At 41.0% G+C, this 25,098-nt stretch overlaps 1 protein-coding gene across 1 annotated transcript in view; it reads left to right on the plus strand.

Moving 5' to 3' along the window:
• The window catches only part of AGBL4 (ATP/GTP binding protein-like 4), a 961,744-nt gene that overhangs the window by 712,814 nt on the left and 223,832 nt on the right, over positions 1 to 25,098 (plus strand). The window contains exon 7 of the mRNA XM_014939355.1: positions 21,426 to 21,515. Coding sequence (XP_014794841.1) covers positions 21,426 to 21,515 — 90 coding nt within the window. The remainder of the gene's footprint in view (positions 1 to 21,425; positions 21,516 to 25,098) is intronic.

Genomic DNA, 25,098 nt, shown 5'->3' on the forward strand with positions numbered 1-25,098 from the left:
CTTCAAGCAGAAGCAAATAGTTTTCTTTTCTCATCTGGTCTCTTTTTTCCCCTCTTTCCTTGTCTGAAACTGAAGTAGAAGAGACGAGTTGAAAAGCCATAAGCAGTGTAAAGAAAATGACAGACTGCTCTGTGTCACTAACTCTGCAAAACAGGTCACCGGTCAGAGACATTAGCCTCTTATTGCCTATGCTCAGTGTTTCATATTTTTTATTTGTCTTTACTGTTATTTATCCGATGTAGAGACATGCATTTTTTTGACAATCACCAGCCAATAATTCCACATTTGTCAAAGAGAAAATGAGATAATCATCGTGTGGCCTGGTATTACTGGAAGGGCAGATTAGATTTGCTCAAAAACGGTGGCATTTTATGGTTACTTTTATGCTCCGTAAATAGAGGAAGAGACAGATTGAAGAGATTACTTTACAAAAAATACCATTTCAAGTCACTGGGGAAGCAGGTAACCTTCAAATCTGAGCTTTGCATAAGAATACAGTGAAAGAGGAAGAATTTCTATTAACACTGCCAGCTTCTTTAAAAAAAAAAAAAAATACTGTCTACCGCTTTACATCAACCTTCTTCCCTGCCTGTTTTCTACTTTCCACCCACCTTGTCCCCTGGCAGTACCATTAGAGATGAGCCAGTGACTCAGGGCCGTTCCTTAGCTGAGGCAAGTGGTCATAGTTCCATTGGCTTCAATGGAGCGGTAACAATTTATGCTGGCTGAAGGATGGTCCCTCGTGGTTTGAACCTGACCCAGTGTTGTGGGTTTTTTTTCTTTGTTTGGTTCTCTTTAGTGAGAGAGATCACTTGTAAAGTTTTAACCTGTATCTAAAGTTTAAGGCTGTTTGTGACTGGGGTATTAATTTTCAGAATGGTTCTGAATCAAAAGTTGGGTAAACTGGTTTGGGCAGACAGGAAGTCTGGCTTCTGACAGAAGAATCTATGGATGTTGTAAAACAAACAGAAAAAAACCAAAAGGCCACCTTGCCAGAATCTGGGAGAGTATGGCTTGGGAAGGATCTCTTTCGTGTGTTTTTCTTACTTCATAGGTATTCAATAGTGACATTCACTGGAGACAAAGCAGGTGACTAGATGGACCTTCGTCTTATATAGATCATGTGTCATCAAATCAGATTTTTATTCACCTCTTTATGCTTAAATTGTGACAGAATGGAAATATCCTGCCAGTTTTGTGACAACATTCAAGGAAGCATTGTGTGTTTCTGAAGAGCATAAACCAGTGCACATCTTATTTCTTTAATGAGGAGCTAGAACCACCACTGTAAAAGTGCTCTGATAATATTAATTGCTTTCATGCGAAACCAAAAACGTTCTCTTGTGACTATTTGCATACCTTTGGGTGACACTCAAGTAAAAATAGGAACTTCTGGATGCATGTTAATCCAAACATCAAAGCTATGTCTGTCTTTGCACTGGAGCTGTCCACCTCCATAGAACTACCTCAAGAGCAATAAATAAATCAGATCATGGTCTATCATGCTGGCCTGTAGTCACCACAGAAAACAGAGGCAGTTAAGGCAAAATAGTCGTCTGTCGAACTTGGATGTGTAGCCATCAAAATATCCATCAAACAATATGTTTATTATAACAAAAAAGATTCACGTACGATCTTTTTCATCACTGTTTAAATTAGGTTTGCATAAAAATTATTTTTCTGCACAGTGACCACACATGGTCATCACCCATATCCCCCCAATTTGTCATATTTAACTTATTTCTGCTAAAGTTTTTAACCTTCTGAAATGAACCACCAGTTTCTTTGACAGCAATCATCTACCTGGTGCAGCAAGCTGTGTGAATTCCCAATTGCAGTTTAGGCTTACTTTATGTTTTGTCACAGAAACTTCAAGTAGTAAGATACTCAGCTGTACTGGTGAGTCTATAAGCACACAGGGGAATCATGGATCTATTGAGATCAATGGCAGAATTATCTTTTTGCCCACAATATCATGCTTAGGGAGAAGTACTGCTGACCTGAAAGGACTGAGACTATGTAAATAGTCAAGATGGGCAGCTATACGTGGGAAAGGGAATTGAAAGGTCAAAGTGGGCTATCATTTGGGCTGTGATGAAGCTCTTGGGTCAAAGGCCTGTTGAAGCCTACACCAGCTTCATCAGCCGGTTATGAGGAACTAGTTTTTCATCGCAGTCCTTTGGACACTATTCCTCCTTTTGCTGAGGTTTTCTCACTTCAAAAACGGGAGATGAGATGGCATATGGGTGCCCTGTTATCTACGACACATTACATAAACATCCCCTCTGTAGAGTTAGCTGTCCAAATATGAGAGAAGTGGTGGATCTCATGAGAAGACTGGTATTTATTTCTGGACTACCCTCTTCTGCTGTCACAGTATTTTTTCCATATAATTCCTTGGCCCAGCTGTTGTTGTAGTAGATAACTTACTATAGTAACTTATTACAGGGTTTTCATTTGCTGTAACTCGGTGATCTGTTTGGTTGCTAGGTAAAAAATAACCTTTTTTTTTTTTTTAATTGAGAAATTTTAACTTTGCATGAGCTGTGCACACAAATAGAGCAACTGCTGTAACTTATGTCTACTGTTAAGCTTGTCAACCCTGGCAGTGTCCTGTTGAGAGGCCTCCTGGTGTCAAGTGCACTCTCTTTCTCAATATGAAAAGGAATTTTTATTCACAATGAATATTCATACAATAAAGAGATGGGTGATCTGCAGATAAAACAAAGGGTTTTATCTTCACAAAAGCAGTACTGTGAGAATTAATATGAAAGGAATCCTATATCATACAATTCAGAGTCTATCTCATCACGGGAGCCAACGGGTGCAATTCTGCCCAAATTGGAGTGGCTTTCATTTACCCCAACAGTGAATTTGTTACCTACCCAGCCAGACCTAATACTTTTTGACATGAATAGATGAGAGGATCAGTCTATTAATGCAGAAGATTTAGTAGCTATTTGGTGAGTTTTTGCCATCTTTGACATTTCAGAATGGAGCTTAATGATGCAGCCGTTTAGCGTAAACAACTTGACTGCATGGGGACATTTCTTTTCCTCTGTTTCTGCTACCTTCTCCAGGCTTGGCATTCTCAGTGTCTATGTGACTTGGGACAGTAGGGTCCTTTTCAAGTGCACCTACAGGCTCTGCCACAGCTGTTAAGCTTTCTTTGTGAAGCAGGAGTTCTACGAGGGCACAGGTTAGTCAGTTTTTCAGAGCTTAAAATAATCCCGTTTCCCTGCTTCCTCAGAAGATGTTGTGTTTAAAAAAAAAATAATAAAATAAAAAAAATTACACACTTTAATAGAAATACTTCTCCTTCATTAAATTAAATCTCTAAAGCCCAATAGCATTTTCAGTACTTATATGAAAATGCCAGTGGGGATTTGAGATTAAAAGCGGTATTTTTGTACAAGTCAATGAAGATCTCAATAGGAAAGAACACTCTTCAAATATAAATTCCTCCAGTATCGAGAAAGACAGATTTTCTACTTAGGTCCTTGATAATACTTCTCCCAGCCTTGTTATGAAATTCTGTTTTCACATATCAGATATAAGGCTGTTACACATTAGCTCTCCATTTAATGAAATCTTATTAATGGTGCCTTTTTTATTATAGAGATATGCCAAGCTACTCAGATTTAATTCTTGCTTAACAGTAAACATGAGGTGCTGTGACCCATTTGTATGCAGCTCAGGTTCTCCTTTACTATCCAAAAAAAAGGATTAAATGGCATATTAAAAATAAAAGCAAAATCTATCCACTATTGACTTATACTGATGTCATCTTGGACATACATTGCCATGAAAGTACACTTATCCATATGTGACCCACAGCTAGAGGAGCAGAAAGGAATATATTAAAAATCAAATTCTCAAGAAAGATTTGCTGGTGGTTTGTTTGTTTCTTGTGGCTTTTTTCTCCCTCTTCTGATGTCTCCTACCTATTCAAGCAAAAAGACCTAGCAATCTGAGGTCTGCATTTTTGTAGATAAAATACTGGATGATCAAGGTGCAGATTTTGGGAAAGTGTTTTCCAGATTTTTTCCCACTGAAGAGCAGAAACAGGCACAAGTTATTTTTAGGAATAAACACATGTAGATGTAAAGTTGTTTTTTTTTTCCCATTCAAGAATCTCAAAGCAATGTATAAAACCAGTTAAACATTATTAGTGTTTTTGAAATAGAAGAAAATAAATCAAGATTTGTCAAGATAGAGGTCAAAAAAAGTAGCATGAGTATGTATAGTCCCTGTGCAATTTTTGAAGGCATCTGATATACATACAGGAATGATCAGCCCTTCAGTAGTCACCTGTGCTCCCAGAAAAAGCACAGAATAAGATTTTGAAAAACAGCCAACTTGGGGTTCTCAAGTAGAGCATGCTGAAGAACAGACCTTTGAATCCTCTCCTTATCTTAAATTCACTTGTTTTGTCAGCACTGAGAAGGTGCTCTCACTCTGGATTCTCTCCTGGAGTTAGGCAAATAAGAGGATGATTGGGAAAAAGAAAACATTTTGACACAACCCCTATAATTTTAGGTTTTTCAAACCGTGTGTTCTAAACTTGAGCATTCAGAGAGGGCACATCCTCAGGCTTTGGGGATAGGAGGAGGGTCTTATTTCTTTATGCTGAAGCTACTTTTCTTTGTCATACATGTCAATATGGAGCATCTCTCCTATAAGGACAGGCTGAGAGAGCTGGGGTTGTTCAGCCTGGAGAAGAGAAGGCTGTGGGGAGACCTTATAGCAGCCCTTCAATATCTGAAGGGAGCCTGCAGGAGAGGGACTCTTTGTCAGGGAGTGTAGTGATAGGACAAGGGGTAATGGTTTTAAACTGGAAGAGGGGAGATTTAGATTAGATACCAGAAATAAATTCTTTACAGTGGGGGTGGTGAGACACTGGCACAAGTTGCCTAGGGAGGTCGTGGATGCCCCATCACTGGAGGTGTTCAAGGCAAGGCTGGATGGGGCTTTGGGCAACCTGGTCTAGTGGGAGGTGTCCCTGCCCATGGCAGGGGGGTTGGAACTAGATGATTTTTAAGGTCCCTTCCAACCCAAACCGTTCTATGATTCACTGGGTTAGCTGTTGAACAAGAGCAACTGTGATCCCCTAATCTAGTATTCAGGGTGTTGATGTGGAAGGAGGGAAAACAGGATTCTGGTTCATGTGTTAGTTAATGCTACATACTTTAATGCTACATACTTTGAAAAAAGTAACCCTGCAATACAATGAGTTTAGGGTACTCCTGGAAGTGCAAATGTAGTTTCAGGTGCCTTCAGGCTGAGAACGGGTTTTGCCTTGGGACTTCCTGCACAATGGGTAAGTTGGCTGAGCCTGAAGTATTGAAAAATCAGGGACTGTTGCCACTGCTTTTTTACCACTGTGTATTTATAGTGCTATTCCATTGGGTATAATTTGGAAATGCCTGCTGAAACTACTGGGAAAGGCAGAGTTATGTGGATTTCTGAGGGACCTGGCCAAAGGGAGGACTCTGGTTGCCTATGGATACTGCTGTCTCCTGAACTAGGTGACAGCTGAATACAGTTTTTGAAGATCTAAACTATGGAATTAAATGGGATTTAGGCTACTTTAGTTGCTAAATCTGTTTGTGGATTTATTCTTGAGTGTCTTTTGAAAGGTTACTCATCAGTTCAGTGGAAGACCAACAAAAAGAACACAGGATTTTTTACTTCTATCCTCATATTCTGACAATGCAACATCATGTGTTTGATAAAGGACAATGACCTTCAGAAAGTTTTCCATCATTTTAGAAGCTTTCTCAAAATTAGGACAGTGGTCTGTGCTCAGCCTTGACAACTTCTAAAAAGTCTCTCCAGGGTTCAGTCCTAAATGTCATCAATGTGGACACGTCTGGTTTGAAAGTTTAAATTCTGCAATGATGAGACAATCTGCTTGAACTTAATGGCATGGAAGCTATATTTTTCCTTCTCTGCCTTGGAAATTTGCAGGACTATATTACACCAGCACTCTGGAGACAAAACTGTTTAAATCCACTCTGATTTTTGCATGCTGACTATATGGTAATAATTGTGGCTAATGGGAAGATAGCTTCCACAATTATTATAATCAATTGATCAGGAATGCAAAGATAAAGCAAATTAGGAGTAATCTGTTCTCTGTTTCTTCTAAATCAGTTCATAAACTGAGAAGACATTCGTTACAAGTGATGACCTAGCTTTTCATTCAAATCAAGCTTTTGTGTCACTTACTTGTAAGGCCACCAGGGTTAAGTCCGTCAGTCGCTGTTATTTTTCCACTTGTCTGGAGTATTTCTATTAGTTTTTCTTTCATCTGAAATAGCTCCAAGTCTCTCAAATGTTTTTGAATGGAGAAGAGTAGTGTTGAATAACATGGCTTCCATCACAGATATGGGTCAGACCAAGCAGGGATTGTCCCTACTGCTTGGTGGGGACAGGGAGATGTGGGGAGATCACAGATGTTTTGCTGGCAGTTATGCCAATGATTTAGTAGCCTGTGTTGGATGAGCTCTTTAACCCATCTTTGCTTGAAGTATTCGTCACTTGAATGGGCTTGGAATTGTTTTTTCTCTTACTGACAAAGTGCTGCTTGAAAAATACCTGTGCTATAGCCTGAGGGATATTTGGGAGGGATTATCAACTCCTGTGCAATTGGGGGACACTTAGCACAAAGGGGGCTGTATGTGGTCATGTTGTGTTCACTGATTTTTTTTAACTCCACGAGGAACCCCAAGGTTGACTGTTTGCTCTGAAGTCTACCTTTGATAAAGGGAAGTAGTGCTGGATTCCAGCTCTGCTGAAGGTCATTAGCATTCTCCTGCTGTATTACATGCAGATTTTCCTGGCTCACAAGAATAGCATTACATGGAGTATGCATCCTATATCAGCAAAAGAAATGCATGCATGCAGAGATATAGCCAGGGTTTATAGGCTTATTAGAAGACACATAAACAGTCCTCTCCTCCACCTCCTCTGTCCTTATTTCCTGCTGACATTCCCCCTGGCTGTGTTTTCCCTTCCTCACCCTTATGTACTTTCAACAGATTGGGGTGAGAAGGGTTGTTTTTACTTTAAATAACTTAAAATCAGCAGCACAGTCTTTGATCTATCACCACCCTGTCTTGGCTGACCCTTGGGTGCACTGAGAGTATGTGGGGGTAAATAGAAGCTCAGTTCTGTAGCCCTGGCTCAGGAATTCAAATGCCAGGCGGCAAAATTCTTTATAGTGAGGGGATGTGAATACAGTCCTCCTTCAAACAGGAAGGGATGAGCAGCCAAAATTGTCTCAAGTGACATAGGCATGCATGTTGAAATTTCCCCTATGTTTCTTCAGGAACTTCTGTACTATGTAGCATATGTAAACTGAGCCCTGTTTGCACCAGGGTAATTTGACCTTGCATGGGATGGGGTGAAGGACATGGAGAAATTAACTAATATCCTCTGCCCCCCTCCCCCCTCCCCCTTTAATTTATCTGTATTTTCCTATTTAAATTGGGAGGAGAGGGCTGGGAAGTAGCAATGCTTCTGGAGATGTAGTGAAATGTCTGCAGAGAAAACCCTGTTCAAAACCAGAGAAACCCATTTTAATTTTAGGCCACAGAATGTGGTCATCCAAATATACTCTCAATGGTACCAGCAATTGGCTGGTTGATTGCCAGCAGGCTGCATTCAATAGGACAACACCCCTCAACCCTGTATGGTGTGGTCCTGCTAAAGCTGAATGCCTGGCAAGCCAACATCAATGTTTCTGGAGACATTTTCACTGCAATCATTGCCCCTTTTCTTTTTTGTAAAGCTGTTGATGGCTCAAATCACCTTCGATCCTGTGCTTTGGACGCTCTGAAATAGGTTGCATCAATTGAAGCAGAAGACTAGTTACTCTAGAAGCTGAGAGATGCCTTACTGAATGCCAGGCTATTCTCAGGACAATGACAAGGCAACTGAAAGCAGTACTCTCTGAATGAAGATTGTCTTCCTGCTCGAACCTTTATTTCTATTGACTAGTGTCCAGCCTATGTTAGAAAGATGGTGAGGTGCACAGATGCCGTGATGACTGACATGGTCTGAGTGTCAAAGAACTGAATGATGCAGGAAGTTAACAGTGGGCAGAAAAGTTACTAAATGGCCATTGAAGTGATTTTCTTGCACCTTTTTCCATTTTTGTAGGTATTATCAGGTCTGTGCAATATATGCAGCTGGCCCCTTTGATAATGTTGGATAGACGTATCACAAATGAATTGAAAGTGGCAAAGTCCTAGGCTTTATGCTTCTTTTGGCATTGAGTGGCTCCTTGAGTTCAAGCCACTTAATTAAAGACCAGTCAACAACATGTCAATGCTGATGGAAACAATGACACCATCTCAGGCTGTGGCATCCCTCTGTGATGTCAACTGCTGTCTGAATTTTTTTCCCCCCTCTTAATTTTTTTGGTAAATATCCCCATTGTGCACACTGACTCACACTTTGTATTAATGAGAAATGTAAGGCTTTAAAAAAACAATTGCACTGTAGCCTCATTACTATGAAAAATCCATTACGTGGAAGTCATTTGTCAAAGCCAAATGTTTAGTTGCTGTAATTTACATATTTATCAAGTTTGATTGGAATGTAATGACTTTGACTTTCTTCATTTTTTTTTTAACCTTTCTAACCCTCTTTCCATGAGGAGGGTGTTTTGTTTTTCTTCTTTATGGGAAAGGGCAAAATATAATTCAATTTACATTCACTAATAAATATACGTATTAAAGTTTCAAATAATTTCAGTTGGTTTTTTTATGTTGGAAATAAGTTACATTTCCATGTGTTTGCATGGAAATTGATGTGGGATCTTATCAATCCATGAAGTTTTTGACTCTACCAAGGGGTCTGGCTGGCAAAGAATAGACAGCACAAGACTCTGGAAACGAGATAATGAGTGTCAAGATATGCAGTTAATATTGGATCTCCATAATTCTTGTAGTTGAAGGATCAGACACGCATGGGTTTCCAGCATAATCACATGATTTATTATGGATGATTACTTTCATTTGCATCTGATGCTGGGAGGTTTGTGACAGAGCACCGACTAGAAGCATTATATTCCCTTGAATACAGGGCTGGAGACCCAGGAGGCTGCTGAGGACACTGATCCACACAAGCATCTTACACCCCAGTGAGCTGTTACAAGACAGACAGGCGGAGGTGAGGAGAGCTTGCTGTAGCAGCTGATACTGGGAGTTGTTAAAGCTAAGCAATGTGGCACTGCTTGTTTGCAACTGGCCTCAAGTGAAGAAATCTCTCCCCCTGCAATGGAAAAGGTTCAAAAATACGATACAGTGGCTGCAAGAATGACAGGTGGAGAGCAGAATGCCAGCTCTCGTCTGAGCATTGAAACTTTATAAAAAGATGGTAAGGATGTGAGAATTGGGCAGATCTGTGGTGTGCCTGCATGTAAGGGTTCATCTGAAGGGGTCAGTTAGTTCCTCTGGAACAGTCTGTGGCCTGAGCAAAAGCTAAAACAATGCATACAAAATTAAGGCATTTTTAAAAATACAAACACCAAGGGAAGAGGTAAGTGAGAAATAGATTGAAATTCAGCAAAAGAAATTGCTGGGTGAATACCAAGAAAAACATCCTCAGGGTGAAACAATGGAATAGTTTTCCACAGAAATTGGGTGCTGGCCAGGTAAGAATGGTCTAGATGAGCTAAAAAGGTCCTTCCCAGATCGAATGTGAAAGGGAATACAGATATTTTAGTGACTAACTTTGAGAGACAGTGAATATCAAGCAGCAGGTGGCCAGCCACAAATATAACCTATACGACAAAAAATGATCTGCTACAGAAGCTGTGGCATCCAGTTCGTCAACCCCTTTCTGTCCTCTGCTGCTTCACAGCATCTCCCACTTGACATTCCTATCTTTGACGTGTCCCATCCTTTAAATAAATGATGACTGCGAGTGATCCCCTTGAGCTTCAACTTGGAGCATGTTTTTATTAATTTATTTCTTGCTGTGCTAGATTTCTCCCCCTCCACTTTTAAAGGCTCCTTTGACTTTAATTAAAATTCTCCATAGGCTTATTGCCTTGAGAGAGAGAGTGTGCGTGTGTGTATAAATTAGTTTTAACAGTTTGCTGACTAGATACGTTTTACAAAGCTCACAGAGCCTTCCAGTGTGTGTGTGTACAGACAACAAAATGCATTTTCACATATGCACCACGCCGTATTGATTGACTGCACCTCTGGAATTTATTGCTAACTAATGATGGGACAAAAAGGACAGTTAGGATTGGTAGACGCTTGTATGCACATGAAGTTAATGTGGTGCTTGAAGACATCTTAGAGAAGAATCACATCTGTGAGAGGAACTGTTCTTGGTTTGATGTGAACACCGTAGGTTGCTTAAGGTGGCAGAAGGTTTGATGTGTCCAGGTGGAATTTAAACATCTTTGCCATAATTGTTTTTGCACAGAGGGGAAAATGTCATAAACAGCATCTGAATAAAAATGGCAGCTTACTTCATTCTTGGCCCTTAATGAGGAGGAAAGTGCCCTACCTCTGGTCACGCGTCTCACTTTCTTTAGAAGAAAGGACAAGAGTGTGACAGGACTTTCTCCTGCCAGACTGTGGGATATGTGCTGTAGGTCAAATATTCTTAGTACACTTCTATCTAAGGTCATGTCTGTCATACTTGCTGACACTGGAGTCATAGTCAAAAGTGAGTGGAATGCATAGACCTCAGCAAAGTTGATTTAGGACTGTTGTGATTCCTCCCAAGCCACAGACTCCCTGACATCACATCCCTGTGATTAAAAACTGTGAAGAATTAATGAACAAAATCAGGGACCTGTCAGTGTGTCCAGGAGAGGTCACCCCACTTCTTTGTGAAAAAGGGACACTTTCCACCCTATCTTTGCTCATCCCTCTTATATTAAAAAGAACCTATTTCTCATCCTGATTTGAAACCAATGTTTAACATTACAGTAAAGAAGGATTTGCTTCTGGCTGGTTTAGGGATGTGTCTGAGTGTCTCAGCCCTGAGGGTAGTCTGCATCCCCAATCTTGCTGAGATATTTTGAATTTTGGATTTGGTGTGTAAGAACCTCTACTGAGCATCTTAATGTTTGGTGCTGTGTATTCAGGTCTGAATTCTGATTTTGAGCAATCTCTGAATGTGAAGAGGGAGGCTATTCACTGGTGTCTTTTGCTAGTCTTGTGGGCTTAAGCCTTTCTCCTAAGAGCATTGGTGCTTCCTGGAGAGGTCAGTGTCACGTTCTGAGGAGCACTGCTCTTCATGAATCTCATTTCAGCAGGTTGCTTTTTATTGACCGCTAGCTCAGCTACCGAAGAACACACTGTCATAGGTCAGTAAAGGCCAAAGCCTCTTGCAGAACACCTTGCACGTCCTGCCTGGGATCACTGCTTTCAAGTCAGGTCTTGTATACTGAAGGCTTTATTCTGCTTAACCCTGTCAGTCCCTCTCCTTCCTCTGAGTAAGGGTCCAATGAAGCAAAAAAATTAAGAAAAATAATCATCTCCTGTGTCCTGTAATTGAGCATGGGATATTTCCACTTCCTTATAATTAGTGTTTTGGCAAGAGTAAGAGAGAGAAGGTCTCGTGTTGTTCGAGTCACTGTCTAAAACGTGGAATACAGGAGATTAATCCAGTGACAATGTTGGTTGTGTTGCTTCACTGCTCCCTCAAGCTTGAGCCTTTAGCCCAGCTGGCTGAAACCATGGTTGCTTTTCACTTTTTTTGTCTTCCCAGAATGAAAGCTGTCCCTACTTAGAACAAGATACCAGAGTAGATAACTATCCAGCTTTGTCCACCATTTCATGCCTCTCCACCCTTTTTCAGTTCTGCTCCTGTTGTGCTTTTTGCCTGTTTCTTAAGTGTGAGACACTGAAGAGGCACGGTCCCAATAAGTAGAGGTTTTCCAGTTACAGCTTCTCAGAACTATCTTTCCTGATTTCTGCGTGCTTTGCAGTTTATTTCTTCCCTATTATTTTATCCCTTGGCCTTGAGAGATTAGAGATACTGCACTGGTAGATTCAGTAGTTGCATCTTATGGCAGCCATAGATGTTCTTTTCGGCACTACCTTCCGTGGAAGGATCCACGATGAGTGCAAAGACGTGGTTCTGCACCTCAGAGAAACTAGAAGAGTTTCAAGTATAGCTGCGTTGGGACTTTCAGTTCTGTTCTGAAGTGCACATGTTTTTTCTCAATTTTTATATGGGAACATCTAAACACTGAAGTTAATCACAGGCAAATCCACAACAAAACTGGAAAGAACAGAACAAAGGTGTCCTGGCTGCTCCTGTAACTGCTGGACTACTCCATGAGTGGTTGGTAATTCCCTCTTCACTATCTTGGCTGAAATTCTGACATAAATTATTCTCTTATCTTTCAGCCCATGCATACTTGTAGCAAACAAACATAGCCTTAGCCCTCTCCACTGGAGAGAGCTGATAGAGAATTGTTTTATAACAGGCCCTAGCAATATCTTTTGAATCCCTGGATTTTAAAGACAAACAGAAAAAATAACTGTAGTGTTGCAGGTAGAAATATCTTGCATCTGAATATTTTATTTCTATCTCTTTGTATAAAGTGAAGGCTACCAGGATGGTGAGCCTTTTTAGGGGGATGATAGCTGTGCAAAGAGAGAGCAAGACAGGTACCAGTTTGTAGGGATTCCTTCCCTAAAGATGAGGGCTGCTTTCTTTGTGGTTGCAGGCAGCTCCTTGGTTTTACTACCTTATCTTCACTCAAGTGGGGCTCTGGAGTTCAGTTCAGAGAACCCTGTGGAATGGCTGAAGATCTTTATTACCGTCACTGATGGTAACTGGAGAAGTGCTGCTACATATGTAAGCTACTGCATTTCTGTCTGGTGTAAAATTTTTAGAGATAAATAAGACGTGTCTTGGTTTATTCGGTTTGTAACTTAATGCCAACCATTGCAAGAAAAAAAACCAACCTCGAGATGAGTGTTGTAGATCAGAGTTCATGTATTCAAATACAGATGGGTGAGTTCTGTCGTTGGAATTTAAGGAAATAACATTGAGAGACACTCAAGCAAAATGAAGATTTTTAGCAAATCACGGCTAGAATGTTTTTGGCTTGGTGCTTTTTTCTTTTCCCCGCAGGTAAACTTTACTTTCTTGTTCTATATCATCTGAAGGACACATGCATTTTCTGGGATTTTGGGAATGATTTCTGGGGTTCTGGGATTAGACATCAAATTTAACAAGATGATATATAGCTTTGAGGAGACACATTTGATGTACCACTTAGCCTTCCCATAATTTACTGCCTGCCTCCAGTCTCTAGAGGGCAAGGGGTTTATCTACACTCCAACCTGACTTTATAAATAGCAAAGCAGGAGAGGGAAAAAGAAAGCAGGCTGGGGACCTGCCTGCTAAACTGTTATGATAGACGGTGATGCAGGTAGGTGACATTAAATGCTACTGTCTGCATCCTTAATTGTGAGTTGTCATCACCTTGGCCGTTTGAGGATGATAATATGCTGTTCATTTTTCATATTTCTATTCTTATTCGTAGAATTCTATGTTCCAGCATTCAAATGTGTATGTATAATTTAAAAACAAAACCCCAGTTTTTTTGGGGGGAGTGTTTTTTTCAGCGGAGACAAGGAGGGAGGAAAGATGTGAGTGCACCTTGACTGATTTTGCATGTAGTTAATTTTCCTGCCTCAGAAGTGTAGCAAACTGACAGTATCAGAAAGCCCAAATGGAAAACCGGTTGCTTGCAAGATGTAATGAAGATTAAAAACAAACAAGTGGGTCTGGGAAGTAAGGGGGATCTTACTCTATAGTCGTTTGCCATTTCCGATTTTGCAAATAGCTCTGCAGTGTCGTTTGATCTATGCTTCAGCATAATTTTACCAGGAGATATTTCTGGCCTTTTGCTTTACAGTCAGATTCCTTTGTTGGGCTATTAGGTTGAAAATGCAGTCAAGTATTAACATCGAAACTGTTTATGTAACCTCCCACTGCATGGAACCCCTCCAAAATACCCTGCCATTGAGGGAGGGAAGGGGAAGGAGAGGATGAAGAACAAGAGCTGGATAGGAATTCTGCCTGCTCTGGGATTTAAATAGGTCAACTCATTTCGATAACTAGAAGTTAGGCTGTTGATATATGCCTATCTACTTAAACTGTCATCAAAGATCACTTAGCTGCATTCCAGTGGAGATTGTTGGCCGTTAGAGATGTGAAAGGCATTGTTACAGAAGACTTTAAGAGAAAAGAGGAAGGAGGGACAAAGAAATAGCCGGGCAAGGAGATCATACAAGTGTTACATTTTCAGATTGCTGGTGGCACTGACAAGTGTTGATAATTCTTTGAGCATCTACCTTCAGAACACTGAGCCCCACTTTCCTGCCCTGCCCCTGTGTTTGTCCCTATTGGATGCTGGCATATGGTGTAAGTCTAAATGTTCCTTTTTTCCCTTTTTCTGCTGAAATATATTTAATTTGCTTTGAACAAGAGCAAACCCAAATCCCAGGGCCTCTGAATAAGGGGGAGTTATGGAGGGGGAATACAATGAATGTCTTAATCCTGTGTCACCCTGTCTTTGAGACACTGTGCTACATTAAATTGATTTTGCAAATGAAAGCTAAAAGCTAAGCAAAAGCCACCAATCTATTTTGCCTAAAGATGATTTTAGTGCTCTTTATGTTCCCCTAAATGACAAACCAATTTGTTACCTGCCTACATAAACATTTGCCTATATTAACACCAGAAATGTTTTATTTTTATTAGCCCAAACTTTATCTTCTTATGAAGACACAGGGGCCCAATAAAATTAGTGTGCAAATATAATACCCAATTTGCATTTTTCCATGGTCAGCAGAAAAGCTGAGCAAAATCAATTTGATATTAGGTCAGCATATACATCAATAAAGCATACGCACACACAGGACCATCGTAATGGTCCCTGTAATTTCTACACTGCCAGAGTAAAGAGATTAAATAATATTAAATGCTCCAAAATAGCTTTGCTTTTAAGAGGAATGTAAAAAGAAAGAGAGACTTTGGCATAAAATGGGCAATAAAGGATAATAGTTGCACAATGTCCAACCTTAAAACATTGTGACAATGATCTTGGGGACAGCCTTCCTGCTAAATGGCCCAAATTCAGCAAAGCTCTTATGCCAATGCTTACATTTAAGCACATTGTTAAACACAACAGAAGTCTGTCAAACAAATCACATAGTTAAGCACCTGACAGACTTGGGGACAGAACTTGAATGAAAATGCAGAGCTTGAGAGGTTTGGGTTCATTTTTGAGCATTACGTGCAGGATCATTGCTGGATAGAAGGTCCATGCACAAGCGAGGCTTTGCTGAACAAAACCCCCCTCTGCACTCCTGATGGGTCTATCTCAACATGGTGGGAGGTGAGGTGAGTCAATGAGCCATGAGGGCACCTCACAGCAGCACTCCCCATGCACAGAACCAACCGCCCATAGATTCTGCATAGGACCTAAGATACTTCTGCCTCCCTTTCCACGTAAAAGTAGGAATAGGTGTCTGGCTTTCAAAAACTGTACTCCAGTCTTTGCTCATCTCTGTGGTACAAAAGGCACCATTTTTACCTTCAGTGCCACTTATTTCTTTGTACTGCTCAAGCCAACTATAAGACAGCGAGAAAGAATAGCTTGTGTTCATCTGGCTTCACCAAGCCCAGTGGGATTTGGTAGTGACCAAAATGATGTTCTTTTGCACTGGGCTGCTGAGGTGTGCACTTTTACCTGAAATAACATTTGTGACCAAAAAGTAACAAAAATAAATGGAATTAGGTGCTAATCTCGTCTCCTAGGAAAAACGAGAATACAGTAAATGCTGTTTGGATTTGATTTGCTAGAGCAGGTTAATGTGGTGGAGACAAGACTGTCAGGACAGCAACGACATCAGTTGTCATTTCCAACGCAGATGTTACAGTTCTGTTGGACACAGACAAGCCGAGACAGCATGGTGAAGTGTAATGCAATAGAGTTCTTTTGATTTCCTCTGTGGAGTCTTTAACTCACAGGGTTTTGAATATAAGATGCTGGCAACGACCCACCTCATACTGCAAAGTACCTCAGAAAGGAAGACAATATGGAATTTATTTGCAGTGGATACATATATTTTATGAAAATATATGTGGGTATTTAAATCAAATGTTTTTTTTGGGCATGTGCTTTTAGGGTGATGGATTTCCATTTCTTTTGATTAGAGCCTTCTGGTCTTGTATATGGGGTGAAATGTGGGAGGGGAGAAAGGCAAGCTTTTCCTGGTACCCTGTCCCAACTTTGAAGTCTGCTGCAAAGGAGTAGAATTCACTTCCAATTTCTCCTGATAGGTGCCAGTTAAAAGCTTTCTGAAGTAGACTTCTAGGTTCAGACTTGCTCATCCTTTGTATTCTATCAGCCCTAGTACTAATTTGTGAACTTGCATCATTACCATATCATGGCTACAAGACTTAAAGATACCACAAATCTGCAATCTCTCTGCAGTTTGTTTCTGGTCTGACCAGATAGCAGGAAAGAACCTGGATGTTGAATGAAGTTCTACCTCAGTTCTGTTACAGCACTTCATTTTGGTGGTGCAAATGGGATTCCATATATTTAATATTTCTGCATGAAATTTGTAGATACTTAGTATAAAGCTACTTCACACAAATACTGTCATTTTCATGTTTTTATAGTAGCGTAAAAATGAAAATTGAATTAAAATGACTAAGTGAATTTTCTTCCTTCCCACGAAGGTTTAAATTTTGATCTGACTGTCTTTTTTAAGTAGAAAATGTTTTCTGTGGGACTCTTGTTGCACTAGTGTAATATGTAACCAAGAGTGGAAATTGCTGTTTCCTGGGTGAGAGCTGGGGGATTGTTGCCAGGGGGATTGCTTTAAGTGGTTGGCTTCAACATGCTATAGCATTAGAGGAGAAGAAACATGAGTTGAGGGCCAAACATCACGAGTGATACTCAGTGAGAGATTTGAGTTGCTTGCTTGCAGCTAACCGGGTTTCTTTTTAGTATGACATTCTCTTGGTGTTTATCACCATTGTGGTATCTTTAGAGCCAGAATAGATGTTGAAGTTAGTGTTGTTTATTCTGCCTAGCACCTTAGATCTTCACAGCTTTGCCCAAGGGAATTCTCCTCTGCAGCAGAGCGACAGGATAGTGGTGGGTGAGTAGCAGCCTACGAGGGTGTAACACGCAGTGGCAGATTGTTTCGGTCCCAGTAGAAATCTTAAGTCAAGCCAAATATTATCAGTGATGATGGTAGTGGTAGCCTTCAGAGGAAAAAGAAAATGTCTAGTTCAATCTTCAAGATACTTTCTTGAAGACAAAATGGAAAAGAAATAACGTTGGAAATCTATAAACTTCTTCCCCTGGAAAACCTTTGCATCAAGTGCTTTTGTTTCTAAGATTCACTGCTGTGGCAGTTGGAAGAGTTGAGGGGTACCACAGCAGACTATTTCTCTGCATTTCCACAACAGGGAAAGTTGTGGCTAAATGGAGCGTGCCTTTCTGTCATTTTGCTTAAGTGCTTTTGGCATCTATTGAGCAAAACTATACACTTCTAATCTTTAATTTTGATTGATCTTTTCAATCCTGAACTAGAAAATAGGATGCATTTTCAATGTAACATTTAAATTAAAATATGAAATAGTGTTTTGTAGTTGTTGTATCCATTATTGGTTTGGTGGGTTAACCTTGGCCAGCTGCCAGACGCCCACCCAGCTGCTCCCTCTTCTATGGGACAGGGGGACAAAATTAGATGAAAAGGCTCGTGGGTCAAGATAAAGACAGAGTTACCGATTCCCATCATGGAAAAAGCATTTTTGACTTGGGGAAAAATTAATTTAATTTATTGCCAATTAAAATAGACTTGTATAGCAAGAATCAAAGAGGAAAATTAAAACAATGCATTTCCTCCCCCTCACCCCCAGTTTTTCCCAGACTGATTTCACTCGCAACTCCTCTACCAACCGCCCCCACCTCCAGCGGTGCCATGGATGGGTAATGGAGTTGTGCTCAGTCCAAAACAGTTCCTCTCTGCAGCTTCTTCCTCCTCATACTTTCCCCTGCTCCAGCCTGGGCCCTTCCTGTGGTCCCTCAGGAGAATCTGGTCCAACATAGCATAAATACTTGCTCCAGGCTGGTGTCTCAACAGGAGTCTTTGCCCCGACAGCTGGAGTGCTCCCTCCTCTCCTTTTCCTGTCCTGGTGCTCACAGGGATGTTTCCCACTGTATTCCCTCTCGCTCCTCACTACCAGTGTGGCATTTTTGCCCTTCTTCAAATGCACTTTGAAGGAGGCACTGCCACCTTTGCTGAGGTTCATTCTTTCATCTTTAGGTTATATATAAAACCACAAAGGTAGGACAGTGCTTTTGCTGCTTGGGCTTAGGGGAGAGTTTGGAGGTGTGTGTGTACACATACATACTTGCCATTCCTTTTATTGCAGGCTGTTACAGAGACCAAGACAAATGTGCAAAGTTTAATACATGATTTCCAAGACCACCCATGGAGTGTCTGGATGGATGGGTTATAATGTGCTGGTGCTGGGTGAGGGTTCAGGCTGGAAGTCCAGCCTCTAAATAATGCATATACTGCACCAGCCAGGTTCAAAGTTCCAAACTCAAACTCTTAGGTGTTATAACATTAAGTATGAACTAGTCTTTGGTTCCTACTGAAAGCCCTTTGTGGATCTTGTCTCATAGGTTGGCTAATGGGCATCTATGTTGCCTCTTATGTTCCCCTTTTACTAGTGCTTTCAGAGTAGCTGAACTCTGAAGAGGACCTGTAGAACTGAAAGATGTCTGCCAGTTTAATTTCTTCCCATATGTACACAGAACCTTGTAGTTAGGCAGGGACTTTAATCAGCAAAGGAACTTTTACAAGATTCACCCATGTTTAGAAGATGTTACTGAATTTTCTAAGCTTTCCAAGCTGTATTAAAGATATATATGTTTTTCCAAAATGTTAACAGAAATATTTTTAAAAAGTTTGTTTGCTCCTGCAGATGAACACATTCTGAAATCCAAACACTGAAAATGACTCTTAAAAAAAAAAAAAATTAACAGCTCACATTGTTTTATCCAGCCCAAATACCAGAAAGAAATACACAGATGCAGAGTCACACGTGCCGTGTGTTTTATTTTTTCTGTATGAATAATGTAGGCTATTGCTTAAAGAAAAAGATTTAGAATGGTATTGCTGGGCTTGACAAACATGGAGAAAATGTCTGCTACATGAAGATGGACAGCCAGCTGTGCCTGTGCTCATTTTGAGCGCTGCATGTCTAGGAGGATGGGTACTATCAAAGATACATTGCAAGACTGTGCATTCATAATCTGCAGCAAGTGTTCCAAGCTGGAAAGAGAGCAATGTCTTGTGGATTGTAAGCCAAGGCAGAGTGAAGTTGCTTGGCACGAAGTGCAGGGTGGTAATTTGGTGCCCTACCATCCCCCAGGGAAGTGGAAGAGGGAGGTCCTGGTCAGCACCCAGTGCCACATCTCCCATTGACTCCAAGCAGCTTTGCGCTGAGCCCTTAATTGCCAAGGTTCTCTTCAGTTCCATAAGAGAATGAACTGACTAATGATTTTAATAATTGTTATGAAGGGTAAAGCATAAATAACAAAAATGTTGTAATTAAAACCAAACAAAGCCAAAGCCACATAAAACTCCAAAGTAATCCTCTGTCCAAAAGATTTCCTAACCAGGGAGCTGTTCCAGCTCCAAACAGTGGCAGTTATGCTGCTGAACATCACTTCTGTGCTGACTCCCTGTAACGTAACACTGTTTTTCCAAGGGAGGAGAAAAACTCCTCTCCTCTTGCAAAAGTGATCCCAGCCTTTTGTTTGTTAAAGTTGGTTTGCTGATTTATCCCTTTCCTCCCACACTACTTAACATTAACGCAAATGATGTGGTCATCAACTTCTGGCTGATGGTGTTGTGTTCCTTTTTGCTGCCTCCCACTTTTCTTCTGCAGACAGAATTGACCCCACCAGCTGCTATGTTTGTCAGAGACATTCTTTCTTATATTTCTTTGCCTCTGGGGTTCAAAAACACCAGAGAGTGGTGAAGCTGGAGTATGAAAGAACAAATGAATGGTGGAGTTACAGGGTGAGCAGCTGTAGGACATTTAGAGAGGCTAAAGAAATAAAAAAGAAGCCTGTTGAGATTCTCTCCTGAGAACAACCAAAAATATATTGATTATTCCTGTGCTACTGTTAGGTGTGATTGACCGTTGGGGGGGAACTGAGCATTTCTTAGAATTCAGGAAATCAAAAAAAAGAACTCAGGTGTGGTCTCAGGGACTCCAAGCATCTTTGAAATTAAAAATCTATGTTTGAGTATATATGTAATGCATCTACCTAATTAACAAACAATGAAAAAAAGAGCTTAAATTTAGTTTCTAGTCTCCTTTCAGTGTGTAAACTTTTTTATTTCAAAACACAGATTTAAGCTGTTTCTAGCAATTGGATCCTGCTGTGTTTAGTATTACCCCTGCTGTGTGTGTTCAGATCCAGAAAAGACATCTCACTGAAGTCCTGACCTCTTATGGTCTTTAAAATTCCCAGAACCCATTTTGAAAGAGCATAATTTTTATTTCCTGTTTATTAAATGCAGTCACTGCACAAACACTGTTTGTCCCTTGTAGTTTATGGCTGAAGAACGTGTTTTCAATCCTGGGGATTAACCCATATTAAGTTCGGCATAGTTGGGATTCAAGTTTCCCTTCCACCTTTCTGTAATTTGAAGGGGACATGGTACATTTTCATGCCCTCACTGGAGAAGGTTGCTGGATTTAATCCTGCACCCTTTCCTTTTCCATACTTTATTGTTTTTGAACATCTTTTTCAGTTAGGGCAATCTCAGTCCCAAAGAGTTGAGTTTTTTAAACAAAACCACCAACCAAACAAAAAACAAGTAAACAAAAAAAAAACCAAAACAAACAAGAAATCCCCCAGAGCAAAGCCTAGTAAATGTCATTTTTTAACACTTTACCCTTGTTTGGCACTCTTAAGGCTTGTATCAAGTGTAATGCAGGGTGCAATTGGATTTATGTTGTGAATGGACCCCCACCACTCTTTTGTCACCCCGGAGGGACGTTTATCATAAGAGAGGGCAATTACAGTGCAGTTAAGCTCACTGTAATAAATCTTGGGTTTTAAAAAGAGAGCTAACTTCCTTGTTGCAAGTTTGGTGGTATGTCATTAGTTTTGCAGCCCTTTTGCAGTCTGCTATATGGCCTGGTACAAAGACTCAGTGACGCTGCCTCCTTTAATTATAGATTGTGCTTATTTATAATGTATGACCAATTTTAATAAAAGGATATGCTTTAATATTAATGGCCCTTTGTGTCCTACATATGGGACCCAGTTTAAGGATCTTTCTCTCTCTTTTTCTCTCTGTCCCCTTCTGCTGCAGCAAACCTGCGTCCAGGGGCTGAACAGAAAGTGGTGTTCATCACTGCACGAGTCCACCCTGGGGAAACACCATCTTCTTTCGTGTGCCAAGGTGAGTGTCTGCATGAAGATGGCAGATCTGCCAAGATCTCTTTTCCTATTGATGCATGTCTTGGGTTTGCATGGCTTTGGATATGATAGAAGGCTGAGTTCATAGAGTCATAGAATAATTCAGGTCGGAAGGGACCTTAAAGATGATTGAGTTCTGACCCCGCTGCCATGGGCAGGGACACCTCCCACTAGACCAGGTTGCTCAGCCTGGCCTTGAACATTTCCAGGGATGTGGGATTCCACAACTTCACAAGACGGTTTTTTCCACAGTGAGGATATAAGCAGAATCTGTCACCTCTACCAAGCTGCCTGTCTTCTTGGGGGCAGTAGGAATATATTATCTCTGAGTCTTGTGAATATTTGCTGAACTTGGTCAGAATTAGACGGTGGGCTCTGAAGCTATTCGGGAAGAACCGACAGTCACGCTCAAATATATGCAATGTGATCATGTAAGGCTCCTTTTCTCAGGAAAACAGGCTGGAAAAGCTCTGGGAGTGATTCTTTGTTAAGTGCTTACGTTTTCTTGCTGTGTACTATCTTCAACTTCTTTTCCACCACAAAGCAGTGACCCTAGCTCTCCAGTTTAATTTGAAGAGGCCTCTATTTGTCTGAAGCTGCTGCTCTGAGGAGCACAGCTCCCAGTGGCTGACAGCTGTTCCCCGCACAAAACCTTCCTGCTAAAAATAGAAAGCAAATTGCCCAGCTTGTATGTGTAAAGAGTTGTAAATCTCAGGCTTGTGGGTACAAATAAATAAATAATCCTGCCATGTGTTCATATAACTTCATTGTATGGGTCTGAAATATTGTACTTATGGTATGTGACTTTCCGCGGTGGTAAATTGTTGACCGTGTAAATCAACGTAACTTCCCTGAAGCCAAAGCAATATGCTAATTTACTACATCAGCTTGGACCTGGCCCTGCCTAGCCAATGAGTTGCAGCAATCAAGCATATGCAGGGTTTATTACGTTGGCTGCTTGTAAAGCCGCAGATTGGTTTGCAACCAGCCCTGTTGGTACCTAAAGACCTCAGTGGGAAAGGCCTGGCACAGTTTCGTAGTCTTCTCTGTGTGCTCCTCATCCTGGCAAGGTCCTGTGTCTGGCATCTCTCTAAGGCAAAAGGTCAACAGCTGCCACTTCTGCTGTCCTAGCCCCATGGGCTAACAGGACACGGGGCCTCTTCGTGCCAGCCTGTGGAGTAGCAAAGGTAAAAACCCTTCCTTTAATGAAACGGTGCTTCAGACTGAGAGCAGAAAAACTCAGCAAGTTTCCCATCTCCTGTGGTGGCACAGTCGATGCAGGGCATTATAGTTCACATGATGTTTGTTAATGAATATGGATTTTTAATTGGATGCTTTGATTCTGTTCGTGGCTGCTGGCATAGCCCTGTGAAATGAGGGCTGAGGCGTGCTGCTGAGGTGGTACTTTGGAAATGACGTTATTTTATTTTGATAATGGAGAGTTTATTCAAAAGGGAAAAAACATAGAATGTGAAAAAGCGGGTGGCACGCTTAGCCTGATGAAACAACTGGATGGAAGTCATGCTCTGATTGTCTCACAGAAACTTGGTGTTTTGTAGGAAAAATTAAAACAGAAAGGCGGGGGGGGGGGGTAATAAGAAAAAGGAGGGGTCAGTCTTGGAGAAGCACATCAGAAACTTGCTGTGACTGCAGTTATAATGCACGCTTGACTCGCTTGGAAATGCAGGCATCTGAAGGCACTGAACTCCGCTGTGCATCGAGCCATTCTGCCCAGTGCAGATGAAGCTGCCTTGTGTGTATAATTAGTGTCAAGATAAGTAGAAATGGCAAACGTTTCAATGCCATTGCTGTGCTGTTTCTAGCATTGCCAAATGTGAAATTGGGTGCTTGCTCCATCTTTGGAAACTTTTGTGTGGGAGGGTCAAAAGAAGGGATAAAAAGGATCCCTTTGGCCGTCAAGTGAGGGCACAATGAGGAATTTTATTTTGGAGTCTTGGGAAGCATTTTGGCAGAGTTAGGTGTTGCAGATTTAATATCCAAATGTCAGCCCAGTGTGTGTGGAATGTGTCAGATTTTTATTTTTTTTTGGTAGAGAGATTTCTTCTTGAATGTTTGATTATGCTCACCACCTGAAGTATTAAGATATGGAAGCTAATCCCAAAGATTCCCCAGGTGCAAACAGCATCTTGTATATGAAACAGCAGAACTGTGACTGCTGAGGCCTGGAGAATCAGCCAGCAGGGGAATAGATAATTAGTTACAAGCTTTCTTTTTTTCTTAATTTTTTCTTGGGTTTTGTTCAGTTCAGGCTCTGTCTCCCTCTTTAAAGCTCCAAGCTCATAACTAACTCCTTACTCATTTTTTCTACCTGTCTTTGAGCGAGCCAAGTCTCTTCCTTCTCTCTTTGACCTGTTCACTGCTAAGGATATATAGATATGTGCAGTCCAAACATCAGCTTCCTGGGGCTTGGCAGAAGCTCGCTGTTACATCTTCCATTTTTCGATTAAGCAAGATTCTCTGATGAGGAGGAAGTTGTCTAGCCTTGAAACTCCAGGGTATACTTGTACCTGTCTATTGGTCCTTTGTCCTTCAGTTTGTCCCACAGATTATATCTAAGCAAGGATCTTTGTGTTCTCATGGGAAAAGACTTTAAGGTCTCCCCATTCAGAGCTGTATTGTTTCTGTGTCATCCTTCTCCATATTCTATTATGAAGAATCCACTGAAAACTGAATTTTGGATACAAATGCCATGTAATCCTGCAGGCGTACAAGTATTGTAAACTTGGATACACACCTCTGTCTCCTTACAGCTATGGAGTGCTTGCAGCAGTAGGCAGACCTCCATAGAATCATTAGGCACCTCATCCAGCAGTTAAAAACAAGTACTATAATATTTCACACATGGCACAGCTGCTGAGCTGTAGCTCACTTCCTTAAAAGGCAGACAAAACCCCGGAGGGCCTCTTCGTAGAAAGATGGATTAAGAACCTTTTGTTTCTGTTTTGGTCTTTTAAGAGTTATTACGATGCTTGAGGTTAGCCATTTTAGGAAGTTTTCCTGATAGTTCTTAACTGCTTGTTGTGAAGTTCAGGGACAGAGATGGAGAGTTAGTCACCAGAGATTATATTCACATGAGTACCCTTTACATCCAAAGGTAGGACAGTGCTCTCCTCCTCAGGCTGTGACGGTCGTTGATGCTTGTGTTCTGTTTGGGGATGAGTAAATTAGGAGCAGGGCCTAGGATGAAGAGGACTGTTGCTTTCACTTTGCTCTTACTCAACCATTTGCTAACCAACTGGAGTCACTGCTGCTCCTGGAGGGCTTTTACGGTGCAACACAAAACAGTTCAAACTCATCTTACAGCTTGAACTCGTCTCTCATTTGCTGTCCAGATTTCTGAGGGATTTTTCTGAAGTTGTGGGTTTAGATTCTTTTCCTTTCTTAGATATTTTCCTTCGTCTTCCCCTCTCTGAACACTGGTGATAAGCCAGCTTTCCAAAGGCTTGGATTTTATACAGGATCTGGTGATAGGAGTATTTTTTTCCCCCAATATTCTTGCAGTCTTATTTTCCTTCCTTTGGCTGCTAGATTTTATTTTCTTTGTG

This window comes from Calidris pugnax, unplaced genomic scaffold, assembly GCF_001431845.1.
Source record: "Calidris pugnax isolate Ruff unplaced genomic scaffold, ASM143184v1 scaffold18, whole genome shotgun sequence".
NCBI lineage: Eukaryota > Metazoa > Chordata > Aves > Charadriiformes > Scolopacidae > Calidris > Calidris pugnax.